This window comes from Passer domesticus, chromosome 5, assembly GCF_036417665.1.
Source record: "Passer domesticus isolate bPasDom1 chromosome 5, bPasDom1.hap1, whole genome shotgun sequence".
Classification (NCBI taxonomy): domain Eukaryota; kingdom Metazoa; phylum Chordata; class Aves; order Passeriformes; family Passeridae; genus Passer; species Passer domesticus.
Window position 1 is genome coordinate 53,520,821 of NC_087478.1, and position 19,976 is coordinate 53,540,796.

Consider the following 19,976-nt stretch of genomic DNA (forward strand, 5'->3'; position numbering starts at 1 on the left):
ACTGTACCCTCATTCCTAGCTCACTCCGGCTGTAATCCACTGGCTGGCACAGGTAGCTGTAGTTGGCCAAGACTGAAGTGACCAGAAACTGAAACAGATAAAAAACAAATAGAAATCAATTTTTTGTTCAATGCCATGTGTTCCAAAAAAGATGGGCATATTAATGCTAAGGTAGTAGAGTCTCAGTCTTACAGTTGCTGTCAGAAAATCCATGGACAAATAGTAAAAATCCTAAAACAAAGTACTTCACATCCTGGTTGAAATCTCAAAAAAAACCAAATTTGGACTGGGAAGGCTTGTAATTCTTTGTGTAATCACTGGAGGGCTCAAAACTACTTCAGCAGGAATACTGAATTCTTGGCTTCTGAGTCTTTCTGAGAGACTCTGTTCTCCTTTGCAAAAATCCCAAGCTGTTCTGTTTTGTTCTGCATTTGCCTGTTCATTGTAAAGCCAAAAACTGGACCAAGTAACCAGTACAACTGAACAATCAAGCACAGAAAAGCAATTTGCACATCTGTCCTCAGATGGAGCAGCATTTGTTAAAAAAACCCCAAAAGCAATTTGTGTTAATGTGACACTTGTGATACAAATTAAAAGGGCATATTTATAGGCATGAAAATGTTTTTGAAACCTATTTGGCCACGTTCCCTCAAAGAGTTTTCAGTGGCCTACATAAACTAGGGGGAACAGGCTTGTGGAAAGGCTTATGCATTAAGAACAAACAGGAAAAAAAGTTCTTAATACTCTCAGCAGCAGGAAGACAGAGAGTGTTTGGCACTCCAGGAGAAAACTGCCAACTTTGGAAAATCATAGAATGTTAAGGGGTTGGAAAGGACCTCAAAGATCACCCAGTCCCAACCTCCTGCCTTGGGCAGGGACACCTTCCACTAGTTCAGTGGTTCTCATCTTCAGAGACGATCCATCATCAGCCAGACTCGAGGTGAAATTAGGCAGTTCTACATCCTCCACACTCCTTGCCAAATAGGGAATTCTCAACTTGCAATTCATTCATTCAGGATGAATGAAATCCTATGTTAATTTAGTGAATGGAAAGAGGATTGAGAAATGGGAGGAAATCAAGCAGAGCAGGACAATACTGCTCCTCTTGTGGTAAAACATGGACATGTCCAAGCCAGCTCCTACTCCCTTCAGCAGAATCCATCAGCAAAAGCTGTTCAAACCCTGGAATCTGGAGGCTCTGGAATTCAAACCCTTGTCAGGTGCTTACCTAGGAGCCAATCCTGCCTCCTCACCTCGTAGAACATGTAGCTGGATAATGCCACCATGGCCAGGTTGTAGATGAGTAGTGGAGCCCTCAGCTCCAGCCGCCACCACTGCCGCATGCAGGACGGTCCCAGTGCCACCATGAAGAGGTAGGAGATGAAGACCAGGGTCACTGGAAGTGGGGAGTAGACCAGTGGCCACGGGTCTGTCCTTGGATCTGAGAAGCAAAACACACAGCCACAGCTGGCACCTCCACACATCGCAGGGTGGATATATTTAATTGTAGTTCATTACTTCCCTTTGGTGCACTCGCTGCAGAAAGAAAATTGGTGTCTTTGTGTCTTTGCAAAGCTGCCCCTCAGTCCTTCTTCTCTGACTCTGCCAAAAGGGTTTAGCATAAAGGGTTTAGCCCAATTTTTGGGTATGGATTGCAGGACTGGAAGGCAGATCTTTCCTGGGATGAGCTGGAGCCCTCCCTGGGTGAAAGGAGCGATCCCAGACTGTGTGGGGAGGCACAGGAGCAGCCAAAGCAACAGTGGCTCCTCAGGACTGTAAATCTTTACAGCTAAATTATAAAAGTGTTTCAATCACTTCCTTACAATCCTCAGGATATCTGAAATTCTCCACTCCTTCATTTTTATATCTGCTCATACAGTGGGCTCTCTTAAGCATGAATTCGCTGGGAAATGCCAATACACTTATCCCTGCTGAAACAGCTCATTGGTTCTACAGCAAAGGGAAACTCAAGAGATTTTCTGTCATGCCACTTCCTCCTAATCCTGCTATCACCTGGGATATGTTATATCAGCAAAAACATCCCAGCTTCTATTCATGCTTTCCTTTCCTGTGTGATCACTGCTCTGTTGAACTCCTTCATTTTTTTATAAATGCCATACCAGTCTGGACAACTCTGTTAACACCCCTCCCTTCTAAACCTTCCAGTTCTTTATGATGGCCATTATGGGCTGTGTCAGGAGCTCTTTGGTAGTCCATTTCTAGATTTAGCAGTTCATCACAAGTCCTGAATCCCAATTTACACTCTCTTGAGAAATTCAAGTCCTGAAACCTTTACTGAGCATTATGTAAAGTCTGAGCATTATGCCTCATGTCCTCCTCCTGCAAGCCTTCTGTTCTACCTTCATGGCATTTTGTGGCTTTTCATTACATCCAGAGATACATCAGAGGCCTTTGGGACCAAACTGAGCCTTTAACTACTGAAAATCTGATGCCTCCTCATTACAAGCTGTCAAATTTCAAGCACTGAGGAGTGGTTACTGCCAATATTTCTTTTGATGACAGGTTTTCCTGACATCACAAAGAGTTTAAACCCCAAAGTATTAACTTTTTGGCCAACTAAACTTTTCCATGACCCATGAATATGCATTTAAAAAAATCACTTCCTTTAGTACTCCAGACTCAACAGGCAATCCCAAACATTTATTGCTCCTCATTTTGTCAGAGCCTACTGGGAAATTCCCCGTCCTTTCATTCCTTACTGTGATCCAACTGAAGGGTAAATGAGATGTGGTCCAACTTCAGGGAAGTTTGTGATCATGGAGAAGGAAAAGTGAAAATCTGCTTAGTGAATAAAATGTGGACTAGTGTAAGGATTGCATTCCTTCTGGGTCTGGTTTTCATGATAATGCTGTTTATGCAGAAATTCCCATTTTAGACAGCATCTCTACCTACCTCCACTTTCAAGAATCCAGTTGTAGAATTCCTGAGCTTTCTGCCAAGTTGAAGCCATCCCAAGTTCTGGAAAGAAATTAACTTGACTGAGTCAGGAATGAGGAGGCTCTTTAGACAAAGGCTCAGAACTACAGCTAATGAAAGGATAATTGTTTTCTAAAAATTTAACTTTTAGACTAGGATTAAAGTCCCCTTTAGAAAAGGAAGAAAGAGAACCCCCTCCCACCATAACTATTAGCTACTTAACTTCCAGATTTTATTTATGTATAAATTTAAATAACCTATTAATTTCCAGATTTCGATATTTCATGGAGTTTTCACTTCTAAAAAATGCTCTGAGCAGCTGCATGTGATCTGCCAGATCCAGGAGGGAACTGCTGGTATCACTGAAAAATCAGTCACGTGGCAATTTTTCCTAAAGCAGTGTGGGCACAACATTCATGCGAGGACACACAACAAGTGTTATAACTGCATCTTTTGGCAGGTAGTATTAGATATTCTAGTGCTGGAAGGCAGCTAGGGATTCACTTGGCACTGCTGCAGCTCTAGAGGTGTTTACAGAGCTGGTTGTTTGGTTTTCTGAGGCCCCAGTTTAGATATTAATTTTGTTTTATCTTGTATAGATTCTGTAATATAGTATATAAAATAGAATATTCATACATACTATGATGATCCTCCTCTTCCCTTCTTTCCTTTAGCAGGGAGATGTTTTCAAAGGCACTTGAAAGTTCTCCTAGAAAACACTTTTCTGCAGTTAGTTTCAACAGCTTGAACTACCTGATCCAGTTTTCTCCATTAGCAAATACACAGGATCAGCTTCCTCTCCCGCTGGCATTGAGAAAAGCACATTTTCTCCTTTGACCCCCCTCCTCACAGGCTGTGACACCCATGCCCAACATTGGTGACAGACACGCCCAAATTTCTCTTTTGCAGTTAATCCTTGCAGTCAACCGCATTTTTGGGGTGTTCCTCTGACACAAAGCCGGAGACCCTGGGAGGTGTCATACCCATCCTGACCCGGAGCCACATGCCCTTGTAATCCGGATGGACTCTGCCAGCACCCAGATTAGTCGGCGATTATCAGCGGGATCAGAGTCAATCCCGCAGGGATTCCACACAGTTACAAGTCCCCCAAAAATCCACACGCGCCCCAGCTCATTCCATTTCCCTTCCTTCCCCCCAAAACCGTCGGGAAAAGGCAGGAAGGAGGAACAGACTCACCGCAGCAGTGCAGCCGTCTCCGAGCATCCCTTTCTCCAGGATTGTCCCCAGCCGGTCGCGGTGCAGGTGGAGCCAGCAAGACAAGGAAATGCAGGCTGCGCTCAGCCTTCCTCTCCACAAGGGAGGTGAGTGCATCCCCTGCGAGGTCTCCCACAGCTGTGGTGGATCTCCAGGCTTTCTTTTTCAGTCTCCCAGCGGCAGCCACCAAAACCCCACCGCAAGTTGCAGGCACCGTGGGGTTGTCACTTTGCCAGAATAAGCGGTTACATCACATACTCCTTCCCCCCTCCCTTGCCTCTCCCCACACAGTTTATCAGATTAGGGGACTGGAAAGGAATACAGAAGATTCCTGGGATTCCACAGGAGTGAACCACTGACCTTGAGTGCCACACTCAGAGAGCCCGGCCCGGCCAAGTGGGAATCGGGCCAGTATTTCTTCTGCAGGTTTCTTCAGGATGCCATGACAGCTTTGCAGACAGTATAAGACAGGGGATCATGGCTGGAAAGCAGTCTGTTTGGGGCACTCCTTCAGACCAGCACAAGGGGCTGACAGCAAGCCTTTTCTGTGCTCAAAATAGGCCCAGACCACCAAATGACGGGGCAGAGACCAGTGGGAGCACTCACTCACACTCACTCACTCACTCACTCACTCACTCACTCACTCACTCACTCACTCATGGCAGGGAAAACTTAGCTGGAGTCATCGCCTCATATCCAGCCTGTGTCCCTGGGGGAGTCACTGTTTTTAATGACAGGAGAATATTTGGAGGGGTGTGACAGAGATACCAAGTGATCTCCAGCAACTGCATCAAGGGAAAATGCAGAGAGCTGCAGTGATTCAGTCCCATGTGGCGGGACCAGTACAGAACCAGGACCCTGGACCCCCACCCTCCAAGAAACAGCCCAAAGTCAAGTGATAGGGTTCAGCTTGGTCACCTGGGGTGTGGATACATCCACTTCTTTTCCCAGTGGGCACAGATTATTAGCAAACTCCAAATAAACTAGAGGGTAGCACCATTTCTCATACCACTGCATTGTGTCTGTCACCAGATCCATGACAAACCTTTCTGAAGGGCAAAGCACCAAAGATTAGCTTTTCAAAGCAGCTTTAGGAATTAGGCAGATCATGTGCTGGAAGTTTTTCATTGAAAGACATCATGTGCTGATGCTGCTGGACAGCTACTGCATTTCTATGATTTATGGAAACCATGGAAAAATTTAAACAGGTATTTTTGGGAAAGGTGATTTAGGATGAAGGTTTTGAATTTGGGGGGTGAGGGGGTTAGAAGGGCAATCCAGTCTGGAAGAGGGTTTGACTGACCTTTGGTAGCATACTGGGTTTTTGCTGACCCAGGGTCAGGGAGACAATTATTGTGGACTATACAATTATAATAAACTTCACAATCATAGTGAACTTTACACACTTTTTGTTCTTGTTGGGGTTTTTTTGTTGTTTTTTTTTTTTGTTTGTTTGTTTGTTTTTTTTCTTGCAGAGCTTTCTATAAAGACCTTTCTTTGAAGTTTTCTAATTGTTCATGAAGCAGTATGTTTCATTTCTATATTTTTGGTGCCCCAGTCCTAAAAAGGGTTCAGTGATTTATCTGTGTGAATCAATGGAAGTGATAAATCAGACCAGTCCTTTCTATCTATCACATGTAGATGGGACTATATTTTATTATATCCATCTGGTAGTTTAAATAATGTTTGTTGAGTTATTTATATTGATGTATAAGACTCAGAATGACAGACACACAACTTTTCCATCAAATGTTTTTTACCCTAGTGAAAAAATAATCACCAGAAGTGAATTTTCACAAATTTAATTTTGGGGAAACTATTTCATTGTTCACATAAACTGGATTTTTTGCTTTATACCATGAAACTTATTTTATTTTTTTAAAACCTTCCCTCTTCCTGAAGTATTTCCAGTGGTACTGTTGCAGATGTTCACTGGCATGGCTGGCAGATGGAGAGATGTCCTCAGCAACGTCGTACTTTTACACTGCAGGAATGGATGTCCTTTGATGAATGTCAGCACAGCTGTGAGGGCAGCTCTGCAGGGACTGCACACAAAAGCTTCAGGGCTTTCACTTTCAGCAAGAACTCAGTAGAAAAATAACCCCTGACATTGCTCCTTCACTGAAATAGTATTAGGGGGAGTTCTTAGTGCCAGAATGAATTGGGTTTTTCATTCAGTGACTTGGCAAGAAAAAAGGGGATTGCAGGGACATGAGTGACAGGCACAGTAATAAGGAACTCAGTTATGTAGAATGTGTGATGGCTCAGACAACTCCATCAGAGATTAAAAAATATATTAACCAGTGAAAACCCTGGCTATCTCCAGCATAGTTTAGAGGTGATTGCCACAAAATCATTATCAATAGCAAGTACCAGCAGTAAAACAATCCTGAGGGCTTCTAGACTGTGCAGCGTTTGCCCTTTGGTCCTGTGATTGCTGTTGCTTCCAACCACAGCTGTACTAAAAGCACAAATTACCAAAGGAGACCTGTTGTAATGCTTGAGAAAGGCAAGAAGCAGGGGGCCACTCTCATCTGGATACACAGGCTACGTCATGGTGCTGCTGTGAACCCCACAGCAGAGACTTGGCACATTACAGAACCACAGAATGGTTTGGGTTGGAAGAGACTTAAAGATCAACCAGTTCCACCCCCTGCTATGGGCATGGACACTTTCCACTAGCCCAACTTGCTCAGAGCCTCATCCAGCCTGGCCTTGGGCACTTCCAGGGATGGGACAGCCACAGCTGCTCTGGCCAACCTGTGCCAGGCTCTCACTATCCTCACAGGGAAGCATTTCTTTCCAATATCCAATCTAAACCTGCTCTCTGACAGTGTGAAGCCATTGTCCCTTGTCCTGTCACTCTGGGCCCCTGTCTAGAGTCTCTCTCCATCTTCCCTGTAGGCTCCCTTCAGGGACAAAAAGGATGAGCCAAAGCCTTCTCTTCTCCAGGTAGAAGAAGATGATCTTTAAGGTCCCTTCCATCCCAAAACCATTCTGTGATTCTCTGATCCCTTCTGCAGCAGAACACACCTTCAAGTGTTATCACCAACCTGCTCAAATCAACAAAACACCAAATAAAAGCAGCAGGAATTTCAAGCTGGGTCAAAGAATATCTAACCACTTAAGGCACCACAACCTTAGCTACTGGCACACACTTAAAGATTTTATATGGCCAGATACCTTCTCAAAACTTGCACATACTTGGCCCTTGGAACTCCTGAATGGCATAAAATTAACTTTCTATGCAATTCAAGTGGATCAAACTGCTCAAGTGTTTGATGCATGCAGATATTCAGATGTAGTGTTTTATATGCAGATAATAAAAAATACTGGTAACTTATGTATGGAACTGGGTTTATTGAGAGGTAAATATCAGAGCTGAGGATGCCACAGAATAGGAAGGAAGGTGACAAACTCACAGATCTCTTACTCAGCTCATATCTACATCTGCACTCTTGCTAAACAAGCTGCTTATGGGATAACGCATTTACAAGTCAGGAGAAGTTCAAGCATCGTATTGTTAACTCTTTCAACAAATGAAGCACTACCTTGGTCCTTGGCAAATGTGCTCCAGAGCAAGCTCTGAACTCCTGAAATGGTATGTTTGTGAATATATTACCAAGGGAGGTTCATGTCATCTCCCCTAATTCATGCTTTTTAACAACCACCTCAACTCTCAATTGCTTGCAACAGAAATAAATGACAGCTGGTTTTATGAGTACTCTCTCAACAATGAGGAACACAATAATATATATTTTCACAGCAGTAGAATTTCCCACAGAATAATAATTGAATGGCTGAGTTAGTTTTGCTAATATGCAATTACCAGCTTACATATGTTTCTGGGGAAATCCAGTGGTTTCAGGTGACAATTGGCCACCACTAAAACACTCTTGAAGACCTCACCAAACTTTCCAGTACATCTGGGTCCAGTCCACAAAGCTCTTGTGCATGAAAAAATCCAAACTCACAGCAGAAAGAGCCCCTTAAGAGGCCCAGTGAAGCAGCTGAAGATGCTTCTGGCACAGGGATCCTGTTTCTTGATTGCCTCACTTATGCACCATGCAATCAACTGCACAGACCTTGAAAGGTTTAGAAGAGATTACAGGAAGGGATTTTTGGCAGAGGTACTGAGCAGACTGTCTCTGTGCATAGGATTGGGAGATTGCATCAACTCTCGTGTAAATTACAGTCTCAAACCCCAGTATTTTAATTTTACCTGCATAGATTTTTCAGTTTAATTAACCCGTGGGGGTCTCAGAAAAGTAATTTCAGGCTCTCCATGCCTCAGTTCCCAGAGCTATGAAGGAGAAGGAAATCTTGTCTCTCCAACAAAAGTGTGGTGAAGGTGACCTGCAGTGAGTGGAGAGCCAAATCTGCCATGTTCCACCCATCTGGGTGCAAACTAGGGTACTTCTGTCTCTGGGGCTGATGTGTGACCTTGGGCCATTAATTTCAAGTGTGAACCATCTAATAAATGCCCTAAATGTAGGTGTCTACACCTAATGAACTTCTGCAAGGCTTAAGGGAGTTTTTAAAGGCTGATCCAGCTGTCCACACAGAGAAATGTGCTGACATTCAGGGTGCCCTAAGGTATCGCACCTGAGCTCCCACGTTCTGGTAGGCAAAGGATTCCTGCAAGTTCTGTGTCGTATCTGTGAGATCCATGTGGATATCAGAGCTATCTTAAGGCATCTCCACTGGCACTGGACACCTATCCATGTACAGGCATCTGAATTGAGTCCTCTTTGCTTCTAGACCCACCTTTTTCCAGCCTTGCCTACTTACTTATCAGTTCTTTGAGATAAGAACCTTCTCTCATGATGTGCTTTTATGACCAAGCATTAGTCTTGGTCGTGGGAGCCTGAAACATCCCTGACTCCAAATATGCCTTCCCTAGTAGCTCCTAGGCCTAGAGAACTCAAAAACTTTCAGCTTTCATCTCAGAATCTGCTGTCTTTTCAGCATGTCTTGAATCAGTGTTATTTCAAAATTGCACTGTGACTGTCAAGGAGAAGGGACTTAATGCTGATCCCAAGCATCATCCAAAAACCTCCCAGAAATGAGCTTAAAATTATGTACTGATCAATTGGCTAATCGAAACCTCTTCCAAAAATAAAAACAAAAAGCCAACCAAACAAAAAATGAAATCTTAGGTATCATGGTAGCAACAAGGTTTTTATGCCAAGATGTTGGCATAAAAGGAGTGAGAAGTCAAAAGAAAGAGAAGGTGATGAGCCTTCATTCAGACATCCAAGGGATGCCAGGAATATTGTTCTAGTCCTAGAGCTCTACAAAGAACACAGAACAAACTTGATTGTCCAATAGAAGCAGCCTGTGGATCTCCAAACCCAGATCTCATGGCATTTCCAATATGCTGGAACCACAGGTAGAGCACAGATTGAATTCCTGCTATAGTTAGTGCAGTATCCACATAATGAGGGTACAGTGCTGATGAATGCTGTCTCTTGTTTTCCCATCTAATCAAGGGAATACAGAATCTCCAAGTACCTGTCTCTTGGTAATACTTGAATGTTTCAGTGCTTCTGAGAACTTTCCTCTTCCATTTCACTCCCACACAAACCCACCAACAGCACTGAGTTGAGAAATTGATTCTGACCAGCTGTTCCTCTTGCAGGGAAAGCACATAATAGAACTTGCCACTGAACATCTACTGCCATTGGAGAAGGGCTTATTTTTTCTTTTTTTTCTTTTTTCCCTCTAGTTTCTGATATTCCTCCACTATGTGCACTCAGCTGATCAAACATGCCAGTCATAACAGATGCTGCTTCAGAAGCTGAAGAGAGACATTAAATGGTGTACAAATGTTGTGCAGGCCACCTGCAAATGTCTGAGGTTCACACTGTAGGAAAGAAGATGATCTTGTAATTGTAATGCTGCTGCTGAAAGAAAATAATGTTTATTCTGTTTTTAACATCAGATGTTCTGATTTACCACATCAACATCTGTTAGCCTCATGGGGAATCTGGAACTCTAGGACAACTCTTCCTTTTTTTTGTTTGCCTGGCAGATACCCATATCATCCTCCCCCTGCAAAGATGTGTCCACCAAATTAAACTTATCTGGATCTCTCTGGGATGGTACTGTGCTTTCATCCCCTTCTGTTCCTGCCCTACACCTGGAGAAACCTCCCTGCAGAAATTAGTGTGGCTCCTTTTTATCATCAAACCTTTCCCCCGAATTATGCCTCCTAATCGCTGGTGGTCAACCAGACCATGTATCCCCAACTCTTTCCAGGTCACCTTTTATTGCCATTATGTCTGCTCCTGCCTTTCTCCTGCCCATGACTGCAAAGCACTGGATCGTGTCTAACATGCAGATTGCAGGCTCTGCAGAGTCTGATTCCCTGATAGTGCACTGATAGTGCAGTGACTATCAATTTATGGCAGCAATAAAAACCGAGGATGCAAAATCCTCTTTCCTCCTCTAATGATCTGCTCCCAGTGATCTGGAAGCCAAATAGAGCAGATATTTATAGGAGACAGAAAATGAGCAGTTCGACTTTCCAACTTCCAATGGTGGATTTTGGAGCCAATAGGCAGCACAGAGTGTTCTGATCTCTGTCCTCTAAAGCAATTACTGTGTGGAGAGCAGCAGACACCTTCTGAAATTGCCTTATATTTACAATACCTAAAAAGATTCAGTTTTGTCATGGTCCATCCTGAACCTCTATCTTTGTGTAAAATATAAAATTTCACCTTGAGTTAAAGTAACTCATGACAAAAGACAGTGACATGAAATCCTTACTGAGGCAACAAACTTCTCCACACAGAAAAAAAATGGCAATATCTCTACTGGGCAGGACTTTGGCTGGATTTTATGTATTGCGCTCAAATTGATGAACACTGTTCAAGGCTCAGATGGGGCTCTGTGCAACCTGGGCTAGTGGAATGTGTCCCTGCCCAAGGTAGGGGGTTGGAACTGGATGATCTTTAAGGTCCCTTCCAACCCAAACAATTTTGTGATTCTCTGAAAACAGCTTGGGTGATTAACTGGAGAAAAACTGTCATTCCCCCTCCATTTATTGCAGAAAAAGAATGTGGTTGGTACTGCTCCAGTTCAGATTCCTTGGGCTGTGGTTAATCAGTAAATAATAGAAGGGCCATACACAGTCAAACAGCTGCAGAGCTGCACCATAAAAGTGACATGACTCCTTTGCAAATCCCCGAGGCATTATGAGGTTTAATTACTGTTTTATTCTTAGGGAACCTTACAGAAAGGCAATCTGTTCATGACAAGAACTGTAAATATCATCGCTGCTGCTGGCAAGTACAGTCCTGGTAAAGGTGGGAACAAATGAGCCAGAGTAACACTCAGGAATTTCCTCTGCTCCTTCTTTCCATTCCCCTGCAACTGCATGAAGTTGTAGGGAAAGTTAACCTGGCCTACAGGCACTGGTCTTGTCATAATTCCAGGCAACAGGCCAAATTCTGAGGGATGATGTGGGCTAGCTCAAGGTACATCGGTAGACTTCATCCTTCCTTTTCATCTTGAGCACTCTGAGAAGTTTGGAACTGATCCATTTGATTGTACATGCTGCTTTGGTTTGTGGGTTAGTCCTTCTTGCCCTACAGTGCTTTGAGACACAATCTTCTACACACCAGCGTGGGAAAAACACAGTGGTAGAGGATTCTCCTAGCTTGAAGGCAACAAACCACCCCTCTAAGAGGAAAACACTGATATCTGTCGCAGGAGACATGATGGAGTACAGAGCAGGCACTGACCTTGGAAAGAAAGCCCGGTTCTGAGTATGCAGGTCACACACTCATGTCTTATCTGTTAAAAAAATGGAGGGTGGACAATTTGTCTTCATCTGTTTTACACCAGATGAAGGAAACCTTTTAATGACTTTCTGTCAGGAGGAGATTTAGACAATTAGAATATAATATAATGACACTGTAGCTAGCAAGGGCTAAACTAATAATATAAAGAAAGCAGGCAGAAGAAAAAGGGGCCTCCTTTTGCAAAAGAATGTCTACATGGCTCATGGGCTTCTTTATGACCACAGAGAATATTATCAGAATATCGTGTAGATCCTGGGCAAGTATTCATTCTCTCTGAGCTACCTGGAAATCAGCTATAGATGCCAGGGCTCAGCTGTGGACTAGGGACATATGCCAGTTATTTTATTACCTGATTTTGGGGTTTTTTTTGCCATGTACCCATGAGTCTTTAGTCATGTTTCAGGCATCACAGTCTCTTCTTCTATACTTGGGAACATTTAATAGCTGCAAGAAATCTGTTCTAAAAGTTGATTTAGCAATAGAATCATAGACTCTCTTGGATTCCAGGATCATTGGGTCCAACTCCTGGCCCTGTACAAACACCCCAACAATCCCACCCTGTGCCTGAGAGCATTGTTCAAATGCTCCTAGAGCTCTGGGAGCCTTGGAGCCCTGACCATTCCCTGGGGAGCCTGTTCAGTGCCCCATGACCCTGTGGGGGAAGAACCTTTCCCTGATATCCAACCTAATACTCCCCTGACACATCTCCAGCCATTCCCTGGGTCCTGTCCCTGGTCACACAGAGCAGAGATCAGGGCCTCTCCTGAGGAGCTGCAGAACTGCTGTGAGATGTCACTCAGGATGCCCTGCAGCTGGACTATTGTGCTAAATTAAAGATATTTATTTCACTGTGGGTCATGAGAGGGAATGCTTGAGAAATGTTGGCACTATTTGTACCAAAATGGTCCAACTCACACATCCCCTGGACAGGACTGTCAAGTGTCAATCATAGAATAGCCTGGGTTGGAAGGCAGCTTAAAGATCATCCCATTCCAACACTCCTGCCATTGGCAGAGACACCTTCCACTAGATCAGGTCTTTTCCAAAGAGAGGACCTAAAGATGCTTAAGCCCAAGATGATGCATCTTAAAGGAATGCATTCACTGCCAAATATGATGTTCTGATTTAAATGCCATCCTCAAAGGAATTTCACCCTCTTCTGCCATCACTTCTTCCATGGTCTTTGTTCATACAGAGATTTTTATGACCTTAAGCTTTTCCTCCGCAGCTGTCTAGTCCCCAGATATACAACATTTCAATTGGCTTCTTCTGAAGTCTTTCAAATTTGCCTGCTCCTCCATCAAAATGCAGTGACCAGTCACCAAACCCCATTTTCCAATAAAGAACACCCAAGGGGGAAAAAACCTTCAATCACTTCTGACACTTCTCACCTTTTTTGTTTTTACATATAGTACTCCTCTCCACAGTGTTAACTCCCTTAAAAATGTAGTAAAATGCTGAGAGTTTTGAGTAGTGTAAGTTTGCATCATATTTATCTCAGAAATGAAGAGTTTGAGAATATTGTTAGTAATCTTAGTGAAAATTTGTAATTAAAAAACCAAACCAAACCAAAAACAAACAAACAAACAAAAAAACCCCAAACAAACAAACAAAAAAAAAACCCAGAAAACCAAAACCAAATCACTAAACAACCCCGTGGAATTTACTTAGTCACTGCCTTGTACTTTGTGCAAAATAAAAAAATTGTGCTGAGTAAATTAAACGTTAAATGCTAGGAGATCAGCCCTGGCAGGAGGATATGCTCCTTTTGCAAGGGCTGAAAGGAGGATGCTCCTGGACAACTGTCACCTGAATCTGACAGGGAGGTGATAGGAACCAGGCTTTGAGATGGACTGGCAGAGTCCTGTGCCCACACAGACCTGCAGAAAAAGGGTGGTAAGGCTGGAACCTAGGCAGGTGTGGTGGCATGATTGTAACCTGCCAGACTTGCAGCATCCTACCTCTTTTGACTACTGCAATTAATTAATTAGTTGAGCAAGACTAGGTCTATGCAACATACGCTTTTCTCTTTTTTTTTTTAAACCTGGTTTACTTTCTTATTGTTTTTTGTTTGATTTCTCTTCTTTCAGATTAACAGAGAATTGTCACTGACATCTCTGACCTCTGCTGAATTTCCATTTCCCTTAGGTGAGCAAACTACAAGGCCAAATCTATAAACAGAAAGCATTATATAATTTATTAAGAGTGGAATTGAGTATCATCAGGAACTGTTACAGTTAGGATGGATCCTAAGCTAGGGTTTTGGTTTTTTTCCACCACTAGAGGCCTGTAATGTGCTGCACGTTTAGAAAACTCCACATTATATCAGTGGCACAAGAGTACAATAAGAGTACAATAAGTACAAATCTGCACCATGATTGTAAAGAAGTTTCTAGTATTCAATTTCAGCTTCTGAAGACAACTTTCTGCCAATGGCAGAATAAGTTCAAATAAGCAACTTTTCAGCAGTTTAATAAGGGAAAACACTTAATAAGCAAAACATTTGATATTTATGAATATGAGCAATTTTATTCAGCTCTCTTTAAAACATCTCTTGTGTAATATTGCTTAGGTTGGGATTTACTGAACAGACACCCAGCCAGCTGGTTTCAAGTTAGGAATAAATAGAAATTTAGGAGTAAAAATTCACATCTAGTGTGTTTGTGCATTTGTTTTGATAGTATAGCATATCTGACATCTTCACTGGTGTTGGTGATCTGGAAAAAGTACCTGACCTATGCATGAAAGATTAATGCTATCAGATAAATTCTTTTTCATTCAAAAGTAGTCATAAAATATGAGTATTTCCAAAACAATAGTGCTGTTTATATTGTGTTGGGGGGGTTGTTTTGGTTTGGTTAGTTTTCATGTTGATTTGGCCACCTGATCACTCTGCTTTGCTCTGATAGGCAAATTTTTTGCTCATACAGAGACAACTTTTCTGTGGATTTCAGAGTAACCCCTGAGATCTGTCTGTAAGTGAATTTCTGTGGGTAAAAACAAGCTGAGCATTCAGACTGGTAGTTTTCTACTCCTGACATCCCCCAGTCCAGCTCTAATAATTACTCTCTTACAAGCTGGCCATTGGTCCAAGGGCAGAGGCACTGACATTTCACAATATTCATTTCAGAGCTGCTGCTTCATCCTGAAGAGAACATCTCTTCACAAGTCACCACACAACTCTCACTGGAGATGTTTGCAGAGGAAGGCAAGAGATGGCAGCAGAAATTGCTTCCTGGGATAAGATTCATCTCACCTAAGTTTACCCACCTGAAAGTTGGATGTCTTCAGCAACGCTACAGACTCTGGAGACAAACCAGTGTTATTGGGAGGTGAGTCACTGTGCCTGTCAGCTCTGCCATGAATCACCAGTTAGCAGTGCTTTGGTTTTGTACTGACAAAATAAAGCACCCAGAAGAGCCCAGACAATTAACTGAGACTTTATGCCTGAGTGTCATTGTTCAAATAAGGGGAAATATCCCTTTTGCTGCCCCCAGTGCTGGGTATCGATGGCAGTACTGGCAGTAGGCAGCTGAGAAGCTCTTGGCTGAAGGCTCTGTGAGGTAATTTCTCTGTGTGGGACATCAGGCAAGCGAAGTTGAGTGTAAAGACCTGGAGATGCTTTGATTTGCTGGTGCTGCCTCCCCCAGTACTGAGTGCTAAGTGACTACATAAAACATGAGGCAATCAGACTTACCCAGAGCCCGGTGGCCAGTCCTCTGCCAGCCACTGATGGCACAGGGCTGTGACATCCCCACAGGAGGTGCTGTGCTTTCCTGCCCTGACCTTCCCATGCACTGCCACTGTCCTTTCCTGAGCCCACATCCGGGGTCACTGCAGAGCCTGAGTGCAGTAAGGCAGTGAAGAAGCGAGGGGAGGAGGCATTTTGGAGGTGGAAGCGCTTCCCTTGCCACCCAAGCTGGAGCCTGGAGGTGACTCATCCTCCTCTGCACCCGCTTGCAGCACAGCTCCTTCATGCGCTGTTCTTCCCTTCCTTCCCCTTCCTCTCCCTCCCTGTAGAGGTGATCCAAAAAGTCCTTCTTTTCCCAGAAACTGAGCCTTTTTTTGCTTGGTCACTGGTGTATCCAGCCCTGGTTTTATGCATTGCTTCAGGCACTGCACGAGTTACTGCAGAACAGGGCAGCAAATCTGACACACTTGGTGGAATAAGCATTCCAAGTCACGGGCTCAGCAGATATAAACTGATGTGGCTCCAGAGAAAATATGACCCTCAGTCTTTCCTTGTCTCTTGGAACAGCAAATGCAAAAAGTGTCCCTGGTGAAGACTTGGAAAGCAGACTGGTTTAAACTGGGCACAGCTTTGCTGATTTTTAAAACTGAGCTGCTTCTAATTCCCACCAGCATGGGAATGTTCGATAACAGCCTTATTGTGCGCTTCAGCGCCCAGCAAAGTCCATCTTCCCACACACAGCAAGGAGGTGTCTGCTAAAATTAAACGTCATTCTCGCTGGCATTGTAATACGCTGAATTTTCGTGCTGAAATGTGGCATGTGGAAGAGCTGATAAACAAATTCTCGGAGCTGAGCCTTCAAACAGGGGAAGGCAGTAAAGCAGAATTATGCTGCCTCTCCCCTGCTGTAGAATTGGGGCTGTAACTCTCTGGAACAGAGACCATCCAAGCCTTGGTGTCCCTGGCACACTCATCTGAACAAAGCAGAAGTGCCAGAGGACTCGGTGACCCTGGGAAGCTGATCAGCTTCTCCCCCCAGGAAACTCTCACCATGGGAAGCCAGAATTCCCTTCCTGGGGTTGTTAAAGGATACACACACCCCTGGAGTCATCAGGGAAGGTTTCCCTCCTCTTTCTCAAGGCTACATCAGAAGGCTGATGCAAACATTTCAAAAAACTACATGGGAAGCACAGAAGCATCCATCTCATCCTAAAACAAGTCCTTCAGCCTGGCTGAAGCTGCCCTTGAGGCAAACAGCTTAGCTTTGCACACAGAGGCAGGCTCCCTCAGCTGCGCTGAGCAGGTGTGGTTGTTCTGATGTCAGGAGACACCAGCTGAGGCTCAGGTCAGGCCTTTCTCCTGGGCCCATATGTTTCACAGGACACCAGGGCTATACTGTTGCACTTGAAGCAGTCACTCAACTCCTGTATTTAATAAAAAGCAAAAATGAGCCTTCTGGCAATGGAGGTGGAACACCTCAGCGTGACTCCATTGCAAATTGTTCTGCTCCTCAAAAAGTATGGGGAACCATCAGAAAAAAAGCGAGGTAATAACAAACCAGCAACCAGGGCCGGGGATAAGAAACACCACCCAAATTTCATTTTCAGCACCAACTCTCCAATGAGCAACTTGCTGCTCCAATGAGCTGCAAAGTCCTTACCTTCTCGTGCAAGATGGTTATTCATACCAATATCCTTTAGACAAGTTCAGACCCCCACAGAAATATATACAGTATCACCTTCTCTGATCCTGTTACACCTTCTTTGAGAGGGAAGATGTTCCTCTTATCTCCCTAGAGACTGCAAACATAAGCTTTTGTGCTCTGGAGAGTTCCCCTCATTCCTCAGTCTCTTTACAACACACCAGGAATTTAACACTGAGTTTATAAGTGGCTTCTAAATTACAATTTTAACACAGATGATGAGAACACCTGCACTCACAGGATCACAAAATCCCAGGATGGGTCAGGCTGGAAGGGACAACAGTGCGTCACTGGTCCCAGCTCCCTTCTCCAGCAGGGCCATCCCACAGCACAGGGCACAGGATTGTGCCCAGCTGGTTCTGGAATGTCCCCAGTGAGGAGACTCCACACCCTCTCTGAACAATCTGTTCAGGGCTCGGTCAGTGCCCAGGGAAGAAGTTCTGCCTCCTGTCCAGGTGGAGCCTGCTGGGATCAGTCCCTGCCCGTTCCTCTGGTGCCATCGCTGGGCCCCCGGAGCAGAGCCTGGGCCTGCTCGGAGCCCTCCCTGCAGACAGGGACACCCAGGGCTGAGGTGTGGGTTGGAAAGGGCCTTAAAAATCATCCAGTTCGATGCCCCTGCCATGGGCAGGGACATCTTCCACTAGCCCAGGTTGCTCAGAGCCCCATCCAGCCTGGCCTTGGGCACTTCCAGGGATGGGGCACCCACAGCTGCTCTGGCCAACCTGTGCCAGGGCCTCACCACCCTCACAGGGAAGAACTCCTTCCCAACATCCAATCTAAACCTGCTCTCTGACAGTGTGAAGCCATTGCCCCTTGTCCTGTCACTCCAGGCCCTTGTCAAGAGTCTCTCTCCATCTTTTTTGGAGGCTCCCTTCAGGCACTGGAAGGCCACAATGAGGTCACCCAAAAGCCTTCTCTTCTCCAGGCTGGACATTCCCAATTCCCTCAGCCTTTCCTCCCAGCAGAGCTGCTCCATCCCTCTGATCCCCTTGGTGTCCCTGCTCTAGCCTGGCTCCAGCAGCTCCCTGTCCTTCCTGTGCTGGGCTGGATGCAGAACTGCAGGTGGAGCTGAGCAGAGCAGGGCAGAGGGGCAGAATCCCATCCCTTGATCTGCTGGAGTCCATGCAATAAAACACATGGACACTGGAAAAAATGCCAAGCTTCTTTTCCCCCCCTTCATTTCAATTTCTTAACTTATGGATATAAATAAGGGACAACTCTCCTCAAGCTGATGGAAGTTCTGCTACTTACCAGCATTCTGTTCAGCACACACACTCAGATGGGGTACAGCTACTGAACACATAAAACAGAGATGCCCTGCATGCAAACACAGCTTCTGTCTTTCCTGGAAGTGGAAGCCTGCACAGGGAAGTGATGGCACTCCCATCACAGTGGCACCCTTCCTGTTCCCATCCTGGAGCAGGGTGGGAAGCAGAGACTGACCTCCCACTCCCAGTATCCTGCTCCCAGCCCACACAGCAAAGTCACTGAGGCAAAAGGCTTGGATGCAGGAGAACGGGAAGGAAGGGAGAAAGTCCTTCTGGCTTTCAAAACTAAACACCAGATTTGGAGCTCATGAGCAGCTTATGCGTTTGTTTTGAGCCAGGTTCAAGGCAGGCAGGTGCTGGGCCAGCAGCTCTGCAGTGCTGTCAACGCCTTTCACTGCTGCTCTGCAGTTCCTTAACATCTTGGCATGTGGGGACTGCTCTGCCATCCACCTCACTTGAAACCTGCTGCCCACAGCTTCGGGGAACAACCATATTCTTGGGACCCTCATTCCCTCATTTTCCCCTATTCACAGAGAAGACAATGACTGCAAGAATAGAATGGAATAGAACAGAATAGAACAAAATATTTCAGTTGGAAGGGACCCGCAATAATCATCTAGTCCAACAGCTGAAGCACATCAGGGCTGACCAAAGGTTAAGGACGTTGTCGAAATGCCTCTCAAACCATGATGGACCTGGGGTATTGACCACCCCTTCAGGAAGCCTGGTCCAGTGTCTCACCACTTTCTTGGTAAAGAAATGCTTCCCAATGCCCAATCTAAAAAATCACACAGAGCAGGGGAATATGCTGCATTTTCTGCTACTGCAAAGACAGAGAACTGGGAAAAGGAAGAATAAATGTCCTGAGAAACCTTTCTCTGAAAAACAGACTTAGATATTTAAGCTACAGCTGCCGTTTTGCCATTGTTCATGCTGATATTTGTTGTTGTGATCAACTATTAAATTTAGGTAAGGAAACTCCCAAGTAAAGGCTGAATGAAGACCAGTAATTTCTCATCTTTCCTTTCCTTTTTTTCCTATGTGCATATTTGAGGGGAAGATGGCATAGAAATGACTGCTTTCTTTCCTTTCAACCCTTTTACTAGTTTGGGATTTCTGCCACTTGGCTAAGTTGACTTGGAATTCTTTTCTATAATAATTAGGATTTATCTGAAGCTGCTTGAGTAAGCTAGGCATGAGGATTTAGAAATGAAAGACTGGTTGTTACTGTGAAAGCTGTTATTACTTCAGTATCTGACCCTGACTGTGCTGGCCCTCAAATTCTTGTGAAAAACTATGGTAAATGACTTCCAGTTCTCATGGGTTTTGACTATCAGTGTCTGGGAGGAGACCTG

At 44.5% G+C, this 19,976-nt stretch overlaps 1 protein-coding gene and 1 long non-coding RNA gene across 5 annotated transcripts in view; one reads left to right on the forward strand and one right to left on the reverse strand.

Annotated features, from left to right (window-relative positions):
- The window catches only part of LOC135300755 (very long chain fatty acid elongase 4-like), a 36,694-nt gene that overhangs the window by 10,713 nt on the left and 6,005 nt on the right, over positions 1 to 19,976 (reverse strand). The window contains exons 1-5 of one of the 4 annotated variants that reach the window (XM_064420542.1): positions 15,658 to 17,293; positions 3,578 to 10,018; positions 2,914 to 2,979; positions 1,254 to 1,441; positions 8 to 88 (exon numbers count right to left, since the gene is read on the reverse strand). In XM_064420542.1, the coding sequence (XP_064276612.1) occupies positions 8 to 88; positions 1,254 to 1,441; positions 2,914 to 2,971 (327 nt within the window). In that variant the 5' untranslated portion in view covers positions 2,972 to 2,979; positions 3,578 to 10,018; positions 15,658 to 17,293. Of the gene's footprint in view, positions 1 to 7; positions 89 to 1,253; positions 1,442 to 2,913; positions 2,980 to 3,577; positions 15,119 to 15,657; positions 17,294 to 19,976 lie in introns of those variants that run through there. The other 3 variants (XM_064420541.1, XM_064420544.1, XM_064420540.1) reach the window with 3 other exon arrangements.
- Positions 11,386 to 15,198, forward strand: LOC135300759 (uncharacterized). The gene is made up of 3 exons (XR_010362532.1): positions 11,386 to 11,462; positions 14,051 to 14,108; positions 15,091 to 15,198. It is a non-coding gene; the product is annotated as an uncharacterized LOC135300759 (long non-coding RNA).